The 22280-nt window shown below is 41.0% G+C and overlaps 1 protein-coding gene across 5 annotated transcripts in view; it reads right to left on the reverse strand.

Moving 5' to 3' along the window:
• The window catches only part of MTOR (mechanistic target of rapamycin kinase), a 70372-nt gene that overhangs the window by 16542 nt on the left and 31550 nt on the right, over positions 1-22280 (reverse strand). For all 5 annotated transcript variants that reach the window (XM_084220116.1, XM_084220114.1, XM_084220115.1 and 2 more), the window contains 8 exons: positions 13173-13248; positions 11196-11335; positions 8705-8805; positions 7400-7515; positions 5958-6035; positions 4844-4951; positions 2301-2426; positions 1554-1685 (listed from right to left, as the gene is read on the reverse strand). In XM_084220116.1, the coding sequence (XP_084076242.1) occupies positions 1554-1685; positions 2301-2426; positions 4844-4951; positions 5958-6035; positions 7400-7515; positions 8705-8805; positions 11196-11335; positions 13173-13248 (877 nt within the window). The remainder of the gene's footprint in view (positions 1-1553; positions 1686-2300; positions 2427-4843; positions 4952-5957; positions 6036-7399; positions 7516-8704; positions 8806-11195; positions 11336-13172; positions 13249-22280) is intronic.

Consider the following 22280-nt stretch of genomic DNA (forward strand, 5'->3'; position numbering starts at 1 on the left):
TTTCCATTAATACTGAAAACTGATGGCCATAAACTGACAGATGGAGCACTTCAGACTGAAAGCAGCAAATTTTCCAGAACAACTGAATTCCTAAGTTTGTATGCATCCTTTCTATGGGATATGCCTTAGAATGCAGCTGCTGGCAAAGGTCTTTGTTAGAAGAAATGTAATAGGGTTTGACATATAAATTTTGATCTGTCGTTTAAGACTGTTATGGAGCTCTGCAAATGCCACATGGCTGGTTTCCTTCCAGATGCCAGCTTTTTTCCTGCTGGATTTGACAAGTGCCAGAATGGCAGTACTGAAAACTGCCATTTTAGGTCAACAAAGGAACCCTGAACTGCTGAGCTAGAAAAAATGGTCATTTCCCACCACATCAGCACTTTATTACTTGGGATACTAAATCAAATGAACACACAGTTACACAGAACTACACACATCATCAGGTGTAACTGTGTATTATTTATCTATTTTGGTATCAGTTTTACCTCATCTTCAAGGGGTCCACTTATTCTCCCATCACTTAATTTTAGGCATGTTCTCCTACCCCCTAATCTTTGTGCCTCCTCTCATTCTGCTTTCCACCATTGCACCAGTGTCCTGCACCATGTCCATCTGCTTCCTGACCACAAGCCAAACACCACAAAACACAGTTTTCCTCACAGAGACAGGCAGAACCACAGATACTTCTGGGGTCATTTACTGAAGAGGGTGAGAGGCAATTTCAGTGTTTTACAGAGCCAAGAGAACAGGGCCTCAGCAACAGCTCCTTCTGCCTTTTTAATTCAAATAAAGAATAGTTAGTTGTGGCTATGCTCCCACAGCAATGGCTCTGCTCCAGTGCTGGTAATCCCAAGGCAGAAAAAATAAGAAGATGTGGCAGAATATGAGGATAAATGGAGGCTTTAATGTATATTAAAAAAAGAGATAACTTATCCACTCTGAAGCTTATTGGATTTGATGACGTAAATTCTCCCTGTGTTGCAATGTCAAAAATATTCACCCTGGGCTCTCTGGTGCCAAAGTGTTCCCATGACAAAACTCTATGTACTTTTCAGCTGTCTTTCAGTTAGAAATTTCCAATAATCTCTTTAGTAAAAATCAGTTCTGCTCAGCAACTAAGTTCAAACTGTTCAGGACACTTCTAAAACTGGTAATAAACCCCCCTTTACTTCCCTCTTTCTGCATATGACCCTGAGCACAGGAACAGTGTACAGACCCAGCAATCAAACAGTGAATGAAAAGTCAAGCAGCAAACCTACACAGGAAAAAAGAGCTACTATTGACCATTAATCCTGGCTGCATCCTTTGGGTACCAGCTCCTGGTTTAGTAAAATTAATCTTTCCATAAATGAAATAAAATTAGGGCCAGGTTTTCCCTGAATTACAGTTTTAAAGGAAATAAAAAGCTTAGGATCTGAATGACAATAAGGAAAGGAATGAGTTACTCTCTTCTAGGGGAGCAAAAGTAAAACATCCCAACATCCAGCATTGCCTTTGCTCTGCTGGGAGCACAAAAGCTGAGCAGGGGAACAAAGCAGAGTGCTCTGTACCTTACGGGCACTCTTCCACATGTGCTTCATGTACGCGTACGTCACTTGGGGGTGCACTGTGGGCAGGGGGTGATCCAGCTGGCGAGAGGGATCTACTCCCAAGAGCAGGACAAGGGTCTTGTGGGCCAAAGCCTGGAGAAGTGGCAAAGACAAAAAGCAGGTTAAAACATTAATTGTTTATAGCTCATATTGCTTCGGAATTGTGCAACACTAAAAAAGTACATCTGACCCTCCAGATACAGCACAGACACAGCAGACTCCCTGGACTCACAGGAATACCATATGATAAACCATATGTCTTCCTTTGGATCAGAGCATTAGATTCTCATTTCAGAAGCCACTAGAAAGTGTCAAGTCTCTATTTTGAGTATTTGGTGATAAATTTTGTGATGAATGTTAAAATAGGACTGTAATGTTCAACAGTAACATCACATTCTAGATTTGACTCTAGCTATTATCAATACTCTCCAGTAGTGCATAAAAACTTGCAGTTACAGCAAGCAATGAAAAACTGCCCCAGAGGCTCTCAGGTATAATATGAATCCCACAAAAATACCCTTGGCTACAAGCATGAACTTTATGCTGGTTACGATTTTAGCATTTCAACAATTTCTGACTAGTTTCTTCCTCAGAGGAGAGCCCATCCCACTTGGGCAATGAAAGCATTTAGGAATGCTCAAAGCTGAAGCAGCACAGTAAAGCAAATCATCCCAAAACCTGAAGAGGACAGAGCCTGACAATGCTCACCAGCCTCCCACTCTTGCCACACAAGCTGGCATACTTGAGCCAGGTTCTCATGTCCTCGTGAGGATTCACAACAAGAGATCGGACCATCAATATTCTCTGCCAGTCTTCCACAATTCGCTGACAGCCCTGAGAGGGAAAAAGAGAACTTGTTAGTGTTTGGTCTCCAGTGTACTGCAGAGAACCTTGATTCAGAATCTGAAGGGATTTCCATCAAGACAGAGACCTCTGTGCCCATAATTCACAGCAGACTGACATTAGGAACTGTCTGTTGTGGCATTCACACTCCCTGAACATGATTCCTTTGCCCAGGGTTTTTCTCCTGGGAAGCTGAAAGGCAGGGAGAGAAAAGGAAAGCAATTCTTATTTCATTTGCTTCTCCTGTGTTGTGCTGATGTGGAATGTGTTTGGGGATTGTTCACCCACAGGTGATTGTTCCATTGGATTCTGTGTGAGTTGTTTTCACTCTTTGGCCAATTGGGGCCAAGCTGTGTCAGGACTCTGGAAAGAGTCACAAATTTTCATTATTATCTTTCCAGCATTCAGTATCCTCTCTGTATTCTTTAGTATAGTATAGTATTCTTTAATATAATATAGTATAATAAAGTAATAAATCAGCCTTCTGACAACACAGAGTCAGATGCATCATTCCTGCCTGCCACGGGGCTCACCATGAATTTACAACAGCCTATTTCTAACACTGCAGTGTGGGAAGAAGGTTCAGTCCCTGACTCTCACCATCTGCAGGCAGCTCAGTGCTTGCAGTCTAATGATATCCTCTAATGGAAAGAGGAGAAAAGCTCCTAAAGCTGAAACACATCCAAGAATCAGAAAAACTCTTCATACAATTCCAAAGTGCCTTCCAAAGTGCCTTCTCCACCTATTTTTGGTTTAAATCTCAACATGGAGATGGTAGAAAACCAAATGGTTGCAAAGATATTTTTGTCATTGCCCTTTTTTCTTTGCCTTGCATGTATTCCTTTTGGAGGCTGGCACCTCTAAACTGGTTTTCTGCCAGAAACTTCAGCTCCAACTGCTGTGCTGCTTGTGCAAGCATTGTCTGGTTCTTGTCTGTCTGATGGAAGAGGCACAACACTGTCAGAGCAGGATGAGTCTGTGTTTCAAACATTCAAGGATATTACAGAGAAGTAGAATTGTGGAAGGGGGCTGTAACAACTAAATCCATGGGGCTTGATATAGTGGCCAAGTGCAAGGCAACACTGATGCTCCAAAGTTTCTATTCAGACAGAAATTACTTGATTTTGAGGTAAACAAAAGGTTTTCCAATGATAGCAAGGACCTTAGCACCAAAGAAGTTATTCTTTCCCTTTTTCTTTCCTCTCAAGTTGAGGACTGGGAAGTTAGGCAAAGCTTGTTCCCTAATACCCAAATAAACTTCTTCCAACAGGCATTTAAAAACTATCAAAAAACACCTATAAAACATTCAAGAACTGTTTGTACTGCTTTCAGGACTATAAAAAGCTGTATTCAGACATTACACTTCCTGCCACTTCAGTTTCTCTACCCCAGTGGAATGGTCCTGAGCTTTTCCAGACAGGAATGCAGATGGGAGACTAAAAGCTTTGTCACAGTTTCCCAAACAGCTAAAAAATATACAGCAGGCTTTCATAGGGTAGCAGATTATAGCATTGCCAGTGAAGAACTCTGCACAGGGATAAGTTCTTCCTTTAGGCAGCATTTCACCTTAAAAAAAAGCCCTTTTTTCCTTTTACCCCCTTCTCTTGCAGGAATCACCCAGCTCTATTTAAAGAGTATTTCTGGATGTACTACTGCATCTGAGGATATTCACTTTCACTGCAGGGATGCCTCTTGTAAGGAAATAGTGTCAAATATTTGGCTGATGTAAATTTTCAGAGGCACTTTGGATTTTTGATGTTTAGAAAGGCACAAACTTCTCTTTCAATACTGGAAAATCAGCATTGCTAAAGGTCTCTTCTGAAAGGTCAAGGTTAATCATTTAGGTTGGAAAAGACCTTTATGAGTATCAAGTCCAACCAGAAACCTGACACTGCCAATTCCACCAATAAGTAATGTCCCTAAATGTTACCAATCAGCTGGAAATGTTCTTGTAAGAGGTCCAAAAGGAACAGGATAATCTTTTATTTTACAACCATGTGAATTTTCTGACCAGTTTCCCAACATTTGGAGAGAATTCACTTCTTAAAATCCAGCCCAGCCAGGTAAAAAGTTCCAATTAGCTTGATCTAAACCAGTATTTCCAGATATAATCCAATATTGAGATAAGCAGCCTTGGGGATGTTACTAGTGTTTCTCTTCTGTACACATCTATTTCAAGGCTTAGTTCACCCTTTTAAAGTGTCATACGAGCTGAGGAAAATTAATCTGGAAAAAAAAAAGTGCAAACGAAACCCCAGGCAAGCAGAACAAGCACAAAGGAGATGGAGCACACAGCCATGTGAGCATGGATGGGAAGAGACATGGAAAGATTTGCTGAGCCACCAGACTGAGTCAGAAGGAAGCTGTTGATGGCAGCATCCCCATCCTTGACCTGCACAGGGATGTACCTGCAGCCTCTCCCACCAGATCTGGCGGATGATCTCACGGCGCTCTGGTACAAGTTTATACTGGATAACCTCTTCCAGCTCTGACAGCATCTGGCAGGATACCATAGCCTGAAGGGAAAAAAATCACATTCCATCCCAATCACTGCAGAACAAATCTGTAATTAAGGAGCAGTATTTTGGCATCAAAATCTTAAGTACATAGGCTGCCCAACACATAAAGAACCAACTGCTATATACTGGTACCTAGATGACCTGCTGATTTAAATTCAAGCTTCCTAAATGTCAATTCTTATTTCTTTTGAGGGGGTGGACCTCACTTCATTCACTTTTAGTTTGTCCCAAAGCTGCTCCTGCAAAGTTGTATATTTTATCTGACAAAAGCCATTTATCTTGTGGGCCTACGTAGGTCTTATGTTGGAGACAAGCACTACTCTGAAGTTTTATGTAACTTTTAGAGATAGTCTGAATCAGCTATGAAGGAAGGGAATGAAGGCTGATTCTGGTGTTTTGTGTGTTTGAAATGGCTCCTGAGGTGTTAAAGTCTCTTTTTTCCCATCCCTGGGACCAAAGAAGAAGTCAAGATTCCTTGGCTCTGCTTTTCAAGGGTGTTTATTTTCTCTTATCTGTTCCATTCCTTCTCTGACCTGCTGAGATCTGTCCAGCAGGTCGGGTTGTGGCACACTGACCACCCTTGGTAATTTCCCAATACCTATCACCTATGTTAGACAGTCTGTCTCTGTTCTAAACCAATCCAGAAGTGTCACCATCCCAGCAGAAGATGGAGACAAGAAGAAAGAGGAGAAAGACAGGACATGCCCAGATTCCTCCATCTTGCCTCTTGAACCCCCATTCTAAACCCCCAAATTCTACTTTTTCACCCTGTGACAGATTCACTGTCATTCTACTCAAACCCTTGTGGCTTGTAACTCCTCACGCAGAGTTGGGAATTGTTTCCATGGGCTGAAATCAAAGGCACAGGGGTCTGTGACTCCGTGCCAAGGTCTCTGAGCCCCTGCCAGGGTCTGGAGTCCCCCAGGGCAGCCAGGGGAATGTGCTGGGTTCCAAATTCTCCAGGGGAATGTGCTGGGCTCTGACAGCTGAGAGCTCCACTTACCCCATAGGCTCGACTGTAGCTCTCTCCTGCCATGGCAGTCAGCTCAGCATCCAGCAGGTCTCTGGCTTTGTCAATGCACTGAAAGAGAAGAAGAGATTGGGGAAAGGTAGAGTGCTTTATCTAGAGTCAACTGCTGAAGCTGCTGTTCAGCTGTTCCTCATCTCATGAACAAAGCTGGCATTGTTCTCACTTTCCTCTCTCTGGGAAAGGATCCTATAAATAGGAAGATTTGACAGGAAAACAGTGGCCAGGGCATGCATAAGGGAAGTCAAGGGACCTTCATTCATCACCTGCACAGTCTGAAGTTCATCTTCCTAGAAAATCAAATTTGCAGTATTTCTAATTCTACTGTGACTGTAGAGATCATCATTTACAACATTTGTAGAGGAAAGGTTCACATTTTAGTGCAAAAGACTTGGTTACAAAACAAAGCCTAAAGAAATGTCTCTTGACACCACACAATGAAAGAAAATAGCTCTCACTGTTTTACATAACCCAACAGGATTTTATGAATTTTACAGGACAGCAAATTTCATTTCTCATCCTCAAACTAAGACAGGCTCTTCAAGCATGAAATAAATCCTGCTCTAGTTCTAGTCATTATATAATCTCTCACCTATAGCTTTTCCTGTTCAAAATGTTAAAGGTTAATCACAAACTTTACCTTTTTGAATGCCTGGTTAATTTTACTGTGCACATCATCCAAAAATCTATTTATGGGTTTTGACAGCACAGATTGAGTTACTCCTTTATCTAAGCTGGCAAGCCAGCACAGAATTTTGAGAAATGGGACTTGAGCTTCCTTGGAAAGTAAACAACACGTTTCACATCTACAGAGTCACTCTGCAAATCTCCTCTGTGACAAACAAGCATTACAAATGCAATCATTAAAATACAAATTACAAGCTCTGTTTAACAGACTCATTCCTTGCCTTGGTACCTCAATCTAAGATTTGAGATTTATCAGTGCTACCAGAAAAATTAAGATTATTGTACATGATATATATGAGCACTTCACTGAAAAAGCTGTAAGAGACAGAAGTGCACAAAAAATCCATTAGGAATTTTACAGGTGCCTCAGGCATTCCTGGAAATTTACAATCAGTGCCTCAGGCATTCCTGGAAATTTACAATCAGAACAGAACCTCTGCTGAGATAATCCTTGTGTCCTGCCTGTCTAGTAAAGAGGCACAGAAGCAAAAGAAGCCAAAAAATGACAGAGGCATTCTAATGTTCTCCAGCACTGGACCACTACAATCTGTCAATACATTCACCGCTATGTTTCTGGAAATATCTCTCACCCAGGTCTAATATATCCATGGAAAACACATTATTGGGCAATTCATAGGTTATAGCCAACTGCTTTCCTGTTCCTCCACGAAATTCAGTAGCCTAGAACATCTTAAACCAAATTGTGGGGTACCAACAAGGAGGATAATTACTTGCTGAGCCAGTGAGAAAAGGTCTTGATGCAGTGCCAGTACAGCCCTGTAGAAAGCACCATCATGGGTGTCCCTGGGGATCATGCAAGTATATTCTTCCATGCTGTCCCACTGACCTGCAGAGACACAGACACCCTCAGTAACACAGCAGCCTCCTCTGCAGAGTGGGAGCACAACAGCAGTGCTCAGACATCCATGCCTAGGCCTGAGTGCTGGGTGGTACTTTAATTTAAATCAGCTCCCCAACTTGTCTTTGGTAGGGATACTGTTATATACACAAACACACACATAGCTACAGACAAGAAAAAACACAGGCATTTTTCTTCTAGACAAATTGTTATCCTTGTGGAAAAGGTTCTTTCATTCTTTGTGATGAAACATTTAAAATTCTGACACTTCCAGAACATCTGAATGAATGAATGCCCTACAAAGCAAAAGATGAATTTTTCTCAGCAAAGGCTGGCAGAGAGCAAGTGATTCATCAACCTCTCTAATAAATATCTTGCTAACAACACAAAAGGACATTTGGACCACTATAGATTTATTCACTTAAGATTGTCTAGTGTGCAGACACAGCCTCTGAAATGTTCAGCAGATACTGTTCTTGTTCTAAATAAGAGTCTGCCACAAATCTGAGAAAGTCTTTTAATTTCCAGCCTGAGCTCTGTTCAGTGTAAAGCCAAGCAAAAACAAGCAACCAATCATCTGCTCAGACCACTCTGTTACTAGAGACCACAATGGGAGACTTGATGTAAATGCAGATTTTCCAAAGGACTTCAGTATGGAATGACACCTGTCACATTCATATTTTCTGAAAAATCCCTTTGCTTAGGATTTTTCTCCTGGGAAGCCTCAGAGAAAAAGGAAGCCAATAATTATCTCATTGCTTCTCCTGTGTTTTGCTGCTTTGGAATGTGTTTGGAGATTATTTCATTGGATTCTGCTGTGAGTTGTTTTCACTCATTGGCCAATCAGGGTCAGGCTGTGCTGGGACTCTGGAAAGAGTCACAAGTTTTTATTATTATCCTTTCAGCCTTCTGTCTGCATCCTTTCTGTATTCTTTAGTACAATATAGTTTACAATATTCTGTAATATAATATAATGTCTTAAAATAATAAATCAGCCTTCTGAGCACATGGAGTCAGATCCATCATTCCTTCCTGCCACGAGGGTCCCCACAAACACAACAGACACCTGCTTCATTTCCCAGTGTAAATAATGTGGCTACTTGATGTGAAGTGAGTTAAAACTATCTGTGCTTGCCCCTGCTGGGCTGTGGCAGGCCAGCACAGGAGGATACATTACCTAGGCCCCAAGCAGCAGCAGCAGCCATCCTGGCCATCTTAGCTTGAGTCTCATCATTCACCTGCGTCCACTTTTCACAGCATTGCTGGTGGAGTTGCCCCCTAAGAAGAATCCACAATTTCTGATCAGCAAAAAGCCTCTTCCAAGAATTCTGCCTCATTAAACAACCAGTTCCCACTGATAAGACAACAAGCAGCCCCACTGTTCTTTTTATACTGAGTGGAGAACAGGATTTGACTCCTCAACCACGCTAGTCTGATCACAAATATCCCATCATCAGAAAATAATTTTAAGATACACTATGTTTTGAAAATACACATCCAAAGAGAACTTTGCATTTGTTCCTCAGTGACTGTTAATGCCTACTTTAAAATTGGACTGATAATAATAATGACAGTTTATAAATCCAGAAAAAAAAAATTCTCAAAAAAACGAACAAACCACCACCAAAAAAAGGATGCTGAAAAGTTTTGCAAGCGTCAGTGAAAGAAACACATGATCTGGATAGCTTGGGCATGGCTCCTACTAGCAAACATTTTGAATTAACACATCAACTCTGAAGACAAAGACTGAAGAATGAATGTTGCTGTAACCTCATATGAAGACTTGTCATGGCAGGACCTCAGAGGGCATCTGAATCTTTCATCTCCAGTGGAGAGGAAGCATCAGGATTTTTTATATTATTTCTTTCAAATCAACTGTGAATGCTGCACTAATAGAACCAATTACCCTGGGTGTTGCAGTTCCAGGATTTCTCAGGCTGGATACTCTGTAGCAGTGAAAGAGCTGCCAACTGTGAGGGAGAACAACTTGCTTTCCCTAGTGTTATCCCCTCCTCTCCCAAAAAGGAAGATGAATTAGTCAAACAGAACCAATGGGCTGCCACAGGCAAGACAGTAATTCTGACAGCTTAATGGCCCAGGAGGGAAAAAAACCCCAAAGCAAATGTAAAACCAAGCCAAACCTAGCAACAGCAATAAATCAGGACCTCATAGATGCTGATAAACTGTGGGTCCTACAGGAATAACTGTATGAGGAGACAAATGGCTAAGAATGTTATGGCTGTACTCTAAAAATATCAGAGAAGAGTACTGAAATAGTGATGCTGCACAACATAATTCTAGATTCTCTGCCTTATCCTGTGAAGCAGACCCCTGCAGCACAGCCAGTCAAGCTGAATGCTACTGAAGAGTATCAGCAGCCAAACTATGGAATCCTCAGGCTCAGGATGACATCTCTGCAGTCAGCTGCAGGACAGCAGACAGCACTTTGCAAAAGCATTTCTGAATTGTAAAAACACCTGCACAGAGTTGGAGTCCAGTCCCACAAGAGAACTTGGGAGACTCTGATTGCTCTCATCACTACACATTACCAATATATTCATGATATCTAACTTCAACAGAATAAAATTGCCCTTTTGTTGTTCCACAGATTTGTTGCTGATACATGAATAAGTAGGAGGTTTAGAAAGGACACTTAACACAAATACACATCCTGAAGGGGGAAAAAATTCTTCAAATGCCTGGTGAGAACAGCCTACTTGTCATAAAAGCTGATTGAGGAATGCCCAGTAAGAGGATCCATCTTCCTTACTAGAAAAGCTACACCCTGTATGTCTCACCCTTGTTTAGAAACAAAAAGAGCAGAAAAATGCTGCCAGAATTAGGTTTCTCAAGCAGTTCTGTTCCTAGCAGTAAAATGACTTTAGTGAAGAGGAATCTCCTCACTGTGGTGCCATCCCCTGGGTTCATGTCAGGACCCATCAGGAGAGAGCTTGTCACAGGCAAAGTTCAGCAGGAAGGCGGAACCTGGATGAACCCACACCTGCCCCTGGCTAGAGCTGCACGCCACAGTGAGCAGGGTGCCTTCTCCAATTATCTTCTTCTAATTAAATAGCCAGAAAAACCAGAAGCCCCCAGTTAAGTAGTAAGCTGTAAGTCACCAGCAGCTCACCCTGTCACAAACACTGACTGGAATCAGTTATGGGTTGACAACAGATGTTTGACACAAAACTTGAAATACTAAATGTCCACAAAGACAAGGCTTAAGAAATGCTGAAAAAGACTAGTAAGGAAAACCTCATCCTTCTACAAGGTCTGGCACTGAATAAACACAGAAATCTCTCATGTTTTAATCAGAGTTTGAAAAGGAGGGTCACAATGAGCTCCTTTTGTGACTCTTTCTGACAAGTTCTGCTCAGTTAATGTTTCCTCTATCTACAATGTCTTTCTCTGTTATAAATGGGGTTGACCTGATTCTAAGATTGCAGATTCTCTTCCAGAGAGACCTTAACTCACCAGATGGCCAGTCCCAAAAGGCTTAGAGATGTCATTACCAATTCTGACTTCAATACACAAAGTGAGATGCCACACAAATATTCCAAGTAAGTGGGAATAAGTAGGAATTCAGGCAAAAAATTTGCACCTGAATGACAGCATCCAGAGAACACAAAGACACCATTTTCCTCAGTCTTCAGGCATTCCTCTCTTACCATTCCCCAAGTGCTTCCAAGCAACGCATCCGTCCCAGCATCAGCTCAGGATCATCTTTGTTTGTGTCCATCTTCTTGTCATAGGCCACCAGAGCATCTTCCCATTCATGGAGCTTTTCATACCAGGTAGCTTGAATTTCCTAATGGAAGGAACAAAAAAGTAAAAATAAACAGCAGGATTATTGTTGATCATTCTGCATTAACTCCCACAGCTTTTCCTAGGAAATTCTGTGTCTGTGCCGGTCACTTCACCCTTTTATCATTCTCAATAACCTCATGGACTTCTGTGACACAGAGAAGAGCCTTGAGCTAGTGTGAAAACTGGAATCCTGGCACTGCTCCACCTGCCAGGAAATGAACTCAGCTTTACCAGAGGGATTAATCCAACATCACCCCCTTACTCAGTGCCACTGAAATACCAGATTTTCTTTTTGGAGAGGCAGAGTGAGTTGAACAGGAGAAAGGGTAAATCTGTAACATATTCCACTTCCCATCATTGCACATACCTGCATTCAAACAAGTAAAACAGCCCTGTGTTCAGGAATGGAATGACTAACTAGAAAAAAAGGCCAAACTTTGCATCTGGCTACTGCTAGGCAATTATTGAATCCAGCAGGCAGAATGAAGTTGGGGCCCAATCACACCCCTCACAAGGGAAGGCAATGGTTTGTAGCAAAGCCATTAAAAGTTAGCCAAGCAGTGATCCATATCAGCTAAACCCTTTTCTTCAGTCTTTCTTTCTAGATTTTGTTTCTCATTTTCAAGAAATAAAATGCCTTAATATATTTCCATGCTTTTCTCTGCCAGTGTTTTTCTGCTCAGTCTTTGGCAGCTCATGTCTTGACACAGGCTGCACAGCAGATTATTTTCCCAGACCTGTGGGCAGGGTCACTATAAACCAAGATTTGCATGCCAGGTCTTCCACTTAGCCCTTTAACTTCTCAGCTAAGTCATATTTCAATTAAGTCCCTGAAAGTAGAGCTCACAGCTCCTCTTAATTTCTTTTCATTTAATTTCAATTCTGGCAAGCTCTGTGCTTTGAACCACATTTACTGCTAGACTATACTGCTGCTAAAGAGTGAAGTCAGAATTAGGTAATGCAGAACTTTGCTCAATCCACCCAAGGAATTATAAGAAGCTGCAAAGATGTTTTGAAATCTGTACTTCTCCTAGAAAGGACTTATTTTCCAGTCTAGGTCAAAACCACACATAATCCTACACCACAGGATTTCCACCATTTTGTGCTTATACCTGGTTCCCACTTTCTAGTGGTTTCTGCTTAGAGAGGCTGTGCTTCCAGGGCTGCCTTCCTTTTCCTAATTATCCTAAAACACTGCAACAATTATCACTGCAAAATCATCTTTTTTATCAGGAGAGCATAGGTGGTTTGGTCTTTGAACACAAATTAAATGACTCATAAAAGGAAAAGAAATAATAAAAGGTACATCATTCTGAGATAGACACACAACAAATACACAATGGGGTTATTTGATTTTGGTGAGCAGGCTAAACTGTAAAGGACTGGTTAATTTGCTATGCTAAATAATACCTGTGAACACTTTTGAGAGAGACTAGAGGTTAACTTCCATTAAATCCTTATCTTGAGGGTGTTGATGCAGTTTCTCAAATCCTTTAAGCTTAGAACAAGAACTCCCTCCCTCCCTTCTCAGCTTATCCTAAATTAAAGGACTTATCAAGTTGCTGTTTGCTCACAGCTGCATTTAGTACCAACAGCAGCTGCAAAATTCTCCTCCAAATCAGCTTCTTGCAGCCCTCCCTCTACCCAGCATTTGCTGCAAAGTGCCCACTGAACATCCCTGGAAGCACCAAGGCCTTTCTTTATGAACAATGAAATAAAATAAGCAGGGATAGAACCTCGATGTGATTGAGAAAACACACCACCACCCACCAAAAAACCAAGTAGAGAAACCATAAAAACACAAAACATGAAGAAGTGGATTATCCAGTAGGACTCACCAGCTCCCCAAAGTGCTTCATGGCATATTCCAGCACACCAGCAGCTGCTTCTGGCTGTTGGAGTTTATTGTTAATGCTGGAAAGGGAGGAAAAGAAAGATGATTTAACACAATTGGCATATTAGGGCTTGGTAGAAGCTTCTGCTTGATAACACCAAGGTCTATCATTTAGAATTCCCAATGTTTAGACTTCCACATGAACAATTCAACTACATAAGGCATACAATGACCATATATTTTCAAAACAATAGGTGCACACATTCTCTGCACATAGTCTGAAGACTTGTTACACAAAAAGAGATGGTATATATATGATTATCAATTCAATGTAGCAGCCTGCACAGGGAGAAGAATAGCTGCCAATCATTTTAAAGGCATGATTTTTCAACCAGCTGTACTTAAAGAGTTTTACAGTACTAACTTTTTTCCTCCCCATTCTCTTAAACAGATTACCAACTCCTCTAAAAGTCAAAGCAGAGAATTTCATGATGCAGGAAACAGTCTATATCATTAAAACAGCTGACAAATGTCACCAGGAAATTACATAAAAAGTGTGCAACCCTAATTTCAGTTTCACAGTTCATACAAAGCCTCTGTACTGGCACTTTTCTTTTGCTGGTTTTCAAAAACATGCCAGAAACTGCTGCCATCACAACCAATCCTCAGTCTGTACCAGGGAAGCACTTGTGTTGCAAGGCCTGCAGAATTTTATGAAGCACAAGCAAATAGGCTACTCTTGAACCTGATTCTCTGGTCCGTGATGTACAGCTCTTCTCTGAAATCACCTCTATTTCACATTTGTTTTCTTATTTACTATCAGAAATGGGGTACTCAGTGGGTAGCACTACTCCTAAACCCCAATTTAATGAGGAAATTAGCCTTTTTTTAAGTTTCTGCTGTTTTATAAAGCTTGTTTATGAACAGCCTCCAGTTCACTGCCTTCCTCTTTCCCTACTGACTCTGGAGAAACAGAAGAGCAAATTGTTCAAAGCAACATCACAACACCTGAGCACCTACAACTCATCCTAAAGCCCAATATTAACATCAGTTAATGTCTGGAATGGTGTGGGGGTCCCAGCTGTGGGTTCCTCTGGGTCTGGACTGAAGGCACTGCAGACAGCAGTTCATGTTCACACTCAGGTGTTTATTATTTCTTATCAGTCAAACAGTCTCACTGCTGGGAGTTCTGCAGCTTTTCATTACAAGGCACAGAATGGCCAACAATCTCTTGGTACAAGGGCTTTTCAGACTAAACTATCCAATTAAGAGCTGACACCCAGATTATTTTCCCTTTTACCCCAATAACTGATCCCACAGAGCTGCAGTGCAGACTTTTCTGCCCAATGACAAAATGCCACCCAAACCCATGGAGAAGGAGGAAGAAGAAGCATGAAGAAGAAACCCAGGACAGCACCCTGTGCCCTCCACCTTGCTCCCATCCACAACACACTAAAAATCCCAAACCCTCAATTTCTCACCCAGTGATCCACCTGCACTGCTCTCTAGAATCTATTTCACACTTTTGTGGATTCCAGTCTATCCTGAACTCTGGGAAACTTTCTCCATGGATGAGGGTCAGAGTCAGTGCTGCCCTGGGGGTCAGGGCACCCCAGAGCAGACACAGAAATATTCCTGTGCCCTGGGTTTGCACAGGATGGCAAGAGCATAATTAAAAAAACAAAACATGGCACCAGAGAGCAGTGCAAAGAGACTTTGAATGGTCTTTGAACACGACCACAGCCACAGGCAGCTCTCAGAAATGCTCCTTCTTGCCTGCCATCATCAGAATGGCTCCATGACTTCCCCCTTATAAGAGGGCAGGGGATGAGTAAAGAGAAGCAAATCTGAAGTATTGAAGGGAATAATACACAGACAAAAAAAGGGGAAATTTTTCAAACCAGTGCTACATTTCTTCTGTCTCTGAAAGCCTCCTTTCCTGACAAGTAAAGAATCGAGCTCCCAGACATACTCCTGGATAAGTAAAATACTCCTGGATATTGGGCCTTCAGATTGGTTGAACTAAAATCAGATTTAGCCACACCATAATCAGAGTTCAAGATGACTGGCACCAACAGTAAGCACTTAAAACAGACCCATGTAATTTTTTTTAACAAAGTAGTCAAAGACCACACTAACTCCACCTAGTTTCCCAAAGGAAAGCTTGGCAGCAGCCTCATGAAAGTGATAAATGGCTGTCATATTTCATGAGCTGATGACTTAAAGAGCCATTGGCAGACACATTCCAGCATGTCAGACAGTTAATTACTTCCAAGTTATCTTTCTTGACAAAACTTCCTGACAAAATTGACCATTTTCTTTTATTATCTGACAATTAGCAATGCTCCTCTGCCTCTTCCTGGTGCACTCAATTAATTCTTTTGTTTCTTACTTTCTTAACTGTCCAAAGCAGAATTAACTGTCTCAAATCTATTTATGGTTAGGTTTAAGCAAAGGGAAGGAAAAGATGGGGAGGGAAAAGAGAAAGAGATTTACAAGAATTCACAGCAGTAGTTGTTAATAATCATAAATTACTCTCCTGTAACAAATTATCTACAACACAGTGAGCAGTGACAGGAAATTTTGTGGACTAGGATAAGCCTCTGTGAAAAATGCATATTTTATGATTGGCTTTTTGCAAATATTTAAATGAATATTATGTGGGTTATGTCAGAACGTTATGCTGTGTTAATTCTCTTAAGTAGTGTGTTAAATATAGTTTAGGTTATAACATAAGGTTAAAATAGAAACTATGCTATGTAAGATATTTTTCTAAAGAAAGGACTCGCAGTGAGACAGCAGCCACAGGACACCAAAATCTTTCAGAGAAAGAGAATTTATTGCCCCATTATCAGGAGAAATGAACTTCTTCCTGCCTCCCTCAGCCCTGCAGACGCCGTCAGGACTCAGAGGAAGAAGCTGACACTGCCCAGACAGAATCCTGTGTGTGAATGGAATTGATGCATCATGGATGAGGTGTATGAATATGCAACAGGCTGTTGTTTTAAGGGTTAATCCTCTGTTAACGTGGGTCCTTTTTGGGGCTTATTTTGCCCAGAAAGAGGCACCTGAACTGTCCCTAACTCTTTGTTTCTATTGTCTCATATTGTCCAAATCCTAATTGTCCAAATTATTATTACTCTAATTATATTATTATTTTTATAGCCATTTTATTACTATTAAACTTCCAAAATGTTAAAAACAACTGATTGGTATTTCTCACAGCCTTTGACTGGGATAAGCCTCTCCCAGCAGCTGCTTCTCCCTGTGCTCAGCACCATTTCTGTGAAAGCAGTAAATGCTGGGACTCCCTGCTCCTGTGGCATTCACATCCTCTGAAATAATCTCTTTGCCCAGAATTTTTCTCCTGGGAAGCTGAGAGGCCTCAGAGAAAAGGAAAACAATTCTCATCTCATTTGCTTCTCCTGTGCTGTGCTCATGTGGAATGTGTTTGGAGATTGTTCACCCACAGGTGATTGTTCCATTGCATTCTGTGTGAGTTGTTTTCACTCTTTGGACAATCAGGGTCAGGCTGTGTCAGGGCTCTAGAAAGAGTCAGGAGTTTTCATTATTATCTTTTTAGCCTTCTATAAGTATCCTTGCTGTGTTCTTTATTATAGTTCAGTATTCTTTAATATAATATAGTATAATAAAGTAATAAATCAGCCTTCTGAGCACATGGAGTCAGATCCATCATTCCTCCCTTCATCAGGGCACCCCCCAAATACACTCCCAGCCTATTTTCTATGCACACTATTTTAACCTGGTACATTCAAAACACACATTAAGAAAACACAGCATTCTGTGCTTTCCTTCTCTTTCCCCTTCCTTCCATGAAGGCACTGCTCATTTCCCTGCAGACCTGAGGTCTGTGCTCAGACAGAATCTCCCTAAATGTTAAAACACTCTTATAAAGCACTACAGAGCTGTTTTCTAGCCACCATGCTGGAGACTGAACAGAAACAAAAACACTGCAGAAAAGCATCCAGGCATTCAGAAGAGGCCCTGAGGGCTGATATTCCAGCCAGGCAGAGCTGCCAGGGGCTTTTAACCACAGTGCTGCTGCTGGAAATCAGGGCACTTTACTGGATTAGAATCAAGGGGATGGATTTCTCCTTCTATCTGGAAAAAGATAATTACAAAATCTCTCTGGATTAAAGGAGAAGGTGGGAAAACATCTCTCAAGATATGAGAGCCAATGCTGCTGGCTATGCTGCTGGACAGTAACTGAAGTCTTTATTTACTCACAGATGTCCTTGCTCAGAATAATGTTAAGTTTAATATAAAGGAAAAGCTCAGTTGTTCTCCACATCCACTGAGGGAAGAATATATTCATCAGCTCATTTTTGTTAAAAAGCTAGGAAAAAACTCCACCACTATCTCCTACTTGAAGGCTTGGCAGGACGGGGTAAAAGAACATTTTCAGGGCATTTTAGAAGTTTTTAGGTACAGGTTTGGTAGGTCACTGGTAATATCTCCCAGGAAACACCCAAGTATTCAGCTCTACTGCCTGCTGTGGGCCAGCAGAACCTTCTAGTACTAATGCTCAAGGAAAAGATTTTAAAATTATGTGTTTTCAATGCTGACAGATTTACTAAAATATCCTGAAGCTATTTCAAGACAGAGATGTCCCATGCTTGCAAGTGGGAGACCACAGAACTACCAAGATTTCCTAACTCATACCAACTAAACTTTTATATACTTTGAACTAATGCATTAATTTCAGTGCTTAATGCCCACCATTCATTTCACATTATATTCAATAAACAAAGTGATTAGCAAAACCAACAAAACAACAGAAGACCCTTATACTTTGCCTCTAAATGAGCATAAATCAGTTGCAAAACTAATTCTTATCACTGAAGTTTGGTATGATTTCAGCTCATGTGGGCTCACTGCATATTTAGATTACATAGAACAATATAATTTAAATTTCCCCCCTGTTTATTAAAGAGTATCTGTACTGTAATCAGAATCATGTCCAACCCTGACCTATTTGAAGCACTTGATCATGATGAGTAGGATATTAAAATGTAAACAAGCCTTCTGATGAAAAATATTTTCCAATTGCTATGTCAGTCTATCCCTATAAAAAAACTCCCTAATATAAAAATCTTGGTCAAAAATCTTAAATCTTCAAATTTTATTAGTAGTGAAAAGCTACATAAACCTACTGCTTGATTATTAAGATATCCAAACTGTGGGTTTTACGTGTACACTGAGCTAGAATCACAAAAAAGAACAACACTTAAGAGAAATGTACTCCTATTGCTTGTATATTTTAAAGGTTATTTAAAAAGAAACCAGACATGAACTGGGAATCAAAATGCTACCTCAGAGCAATGATTAACCAGCACCCAACCTGCCACACTCATCAGTGCATTGGTTGGGAAATCTTAATATTGGAGAAATCTTAACTTGGCAAACCAAAAGCACTACACCAACTTTAGTGTGTTCAGTGGGAAGAGAACACAAATGATGGGCTTTTCTCCCCTACAAACCCAAGGTATAAATGTTTAATATTTACTAGAAATGTTCTCTTTTATACAGTCCTGGGAGCTTTCCAGTCTTCCATTATCTTTGATATTGACAATATTCTCTGTCACTCAAAATATATTAAATTTTCAAGAACTCTGAAGCAACCAGACTTTCCTCATCTCCTCATAAAAATTAGAAGAAGAAACTCTTTATTTTAATAGAGCCTTTTCAAGCAGTCTTAAGGTTACCCATGAGGGAGAACACACATTTTCTATTGCCAGAATGCATCCCAAACATAACAAAGAAACTTTATTTTTGCAATAAAGCAGCTTGTGTGCAGAATCTGGACAAGTAGATAACATCTTGACAGACTTTACCAGCCTCAGCCAAGCTTGTTTTTCCTTCTGAAGAAGTGCTGAGAGCTGCTTCTAGGATTGGAGGGTACTGCTGCTTTGTGGAGACTTAGGGGAACAGATAATCCCCTGGCAAAAGGAATTGGCTTTGATGGCTAATTTCCCCAGCTCCATGATTTATTTGTCTTGAGGCATCCCCCAACCCTTGACTCAAGAAATCTCAGAAAACCAATGCATGTCCATCATGCCACTAATTTCCATTTTGAGAACAAATATGTTTGAGAAACTGACACCAGGAGAGAAGTGTTTTCAATAAAGAGTTCTGGTGATTGAGAGCTTCCAGGCCAGAGCAGCTCCTTTGGCTTCCAACAAGGAGACACCACACTGCTCACAGGCATCAAAATTCCCAATCCTGATAGAAATGCTTGCAAATCAAATCAAATTATTCATCAGTTTTGAAAGAAAAAATCAGTGAAAAATGTTGCAATAAATTTCTTAGCTAACCCTGCTGCTTAGGCTGCAAAAGGAATCACCTGTTGTATCACCTATTTTTTATTAGCGAGAAAGCAAAGAAGAATTAAATTGCTAAGTAGGATATTTAGCAAAAAAAGGTGAAGCACAGAGCCAGTCTTTGTGTATTGGTTATGCAAAGAGGGGATGCCTTAAATAAAAAAGAAATCACAAATCACAAAAGAAAGCAGGAAGTAGCAATGTTTTGTTTCTTATCAAGCCCTCTCTCCTGTTCCACCTGTCCCATATCATTTCAGAGATTTACAACACAATCCTGGTTTAAAATAAAACCACAAATGCTTTTATTTGACCATAAAGCTATAGTAGAGTAAATGTTGGAACATTTATGAGCATCTCCAAAGGCAAAGGTGAACAGTTTCACACCTCCTGGGAGGGAAAAGCAGCATTTCAGAGCTCCAGCACAGTGTGGACTCCCCAATGGGCCAGTTGAGAGCTGATGAAGCTTTTGCCACCTCAGCAAGCATCAGGAATTCCAGATTTAAGCATTTGCCAGATGCATATTAAGGGGTTCAAGGAATGGCTACCAAATAAATAGCCACAGGGCACTGAGCTTTTCTTCTTGTCTCAGCTTTGCATACACCTGCCAGAACAGCTTCCCAGAGAAGGCAATCATTTAAACTCACCTCTAATTTAATCTGGCCCTCCAGGGACAGGAGAAAACTGGTTCTAATCAAGTAATAATGATATATTTGAATTTAGTAACATCAATCAACATTATAAACACATGGCACATACAAATTGAAACCATGATTAGCCTCAGTTCTCCCAACCACTTCAGAACTACATCAGGAATAAAGTCAAAAAGGATTTGTCTCATGTTCTTGATCTTGTCTTTTTAGCTATACCACAGTATTTCCACATAGAAAATATAATGGAGGATAACTAGGGTGATGGATTTTAAAATGATGCTCAATTTCTCCATCACCATTGGGGAAAGAAAAGACAGAACCCACTCAGTAATCATGGAACTAATTTCTCCCCAGCTATGCCCCAAACTTTACCTCTTTACAAAATGTACCAGGATCCTGAATTCAAACCCTAAGTAGAACAGCACAGAAGAGCAGAACAGTTTCTGTCAGCTCCCAGCCTGGCAATGACTGCCACCTGTAGCTACTGCTACCCCAGGAACCATCTTCAGCTCTCCATAAACTGGGAAAGAACCATCTTTCAAATATTCATAAAGGAGTCAAATTCCACTAAAGCTGCTATCTCTGCCAAGGGATGTCTCTGCCCAAATCTCTTTGAATGTCTCCTCTAAAATAATGACAGATGGGAAGATTTGTGCTTTTCCATTCCTGCACAATATGTCTGTTGTCACCCTCTTACACAGATCAAAGTATCCTCTTTTAAAACAGGTAAATCAAAGTAACCTGGAAGGAAAGATGGTTTGCATTTGGATATACAAATTAGAAGCTGAATCCAAAATAAAACCCTGGCTGTCTTATTTCCAATTAAATATTCCAGTTTAGAGAAGGGATTTGGAGGCATTCTGTGGTGTTTTGTAACATGTGTGTTCAATTGAATCTTGGATCCTTTCAAAATTCATATAAAGAGGGAATGCAAGGACCTACAAGTGGCTCCCCTCTTCCACATGTGTCCAGGACAGGAGAGTTATGGTGAGTGGGAGCAGCAGCAGAATGGACTGGTCCTGGGTAACACAGTGGGGGTGTTAGCAGGGTGGCCTTTTGGGGCAGAGAAGCAGAGTCTGGTCTGTCCTATTTTCTGTTCCAACTTTGACAAAAACATGTTTCTCATCTCAGGAAGCCAGTGAAGAATTTGCCTCTGGGAATCACAGAAGCTCCAGCTGGAAGAGGGCTCAGACAGGATTAGAGGCAGAACAAAAAGGTCAGGCTTTCATCTGTGTGCAGTGGCACTTTCTGGTCTGAAGTATAAAAAGCAATTTTGCTATGGAAGGTTTCTGGAATGTCCATGACAAAAATTGACTGAAGCCTATGGTCTGCTCTGGAGGTACCCTCTGTGCTTTAAACAAATTGGACTTGCATATCTCTGGCAATATCTCAGCTCACCAATCCCACACAGTGGCCTCACTAGCTGACACAACAGACTCAGTTGTTTTCTCTTGGGCACAGCACAGTCAGTCACCCACAAGACAACTGTTTGTTTGGAGAGCTCTAATTCTGACCTCCTCATAAAGATTCCCTCTTCCTTCTCCATGAAAATTCAGGTTTACAAGACACCTGTATTCATATTCCAGTCCTGCAGTGCTTTGATCACTTCACCTCCCAACATTTTCACACTCTTGTGGGTCTGTTTTGGAGAAAAGCTATTAGCCAGCCCCAGTGAAAATCAGAGGCAAGAACAAAGCATCAAGCAACAAGTGTATCAGAGCTGAGGAGGGAGAGAAGCTGCATCAACAAGCAATTGTGCTTTCTATTTCTTTAAAAGCAAATGTCAGGTCAGCAAGGCTTTTCTAATGGTTCCTAATCAAGCAGAAATCCTGCAGCCACTTTGGATCAGCAAAAGAAGCCAAGATGGGACAGAGTGTGTCAGTTGGGTTTGTGCTAATGTCCTTTGTAAGAAGTGCAAGATTGGCTTTCTGTTGTTCCCTTGGACATCAAGAAGCTTTCACAGTGTTTATGCAAGGAGCAGACACTTGAGGCATTTAATCCTTTATTTCATCTTATTTCTGTCCATTATCATAATCAGAAATTTTACAGGAAGATGCAAGAACCCACATGTTGGAAAATTACAGAGCAGCTGGCCTGAGGAGCAAAATCTTATCCAGAAGG

Source organism: Fringilla coelebs, assembly GCF_963513975.1.
Source record: "Fringilla coelebs genome assembly, chromosome: 22".
Lineage (NCBI taxonomy): Eukaryota > Metazoa > Chordata > Aves > Passeriformes > Fringillidae > Fringilla > Fringilla coelebs.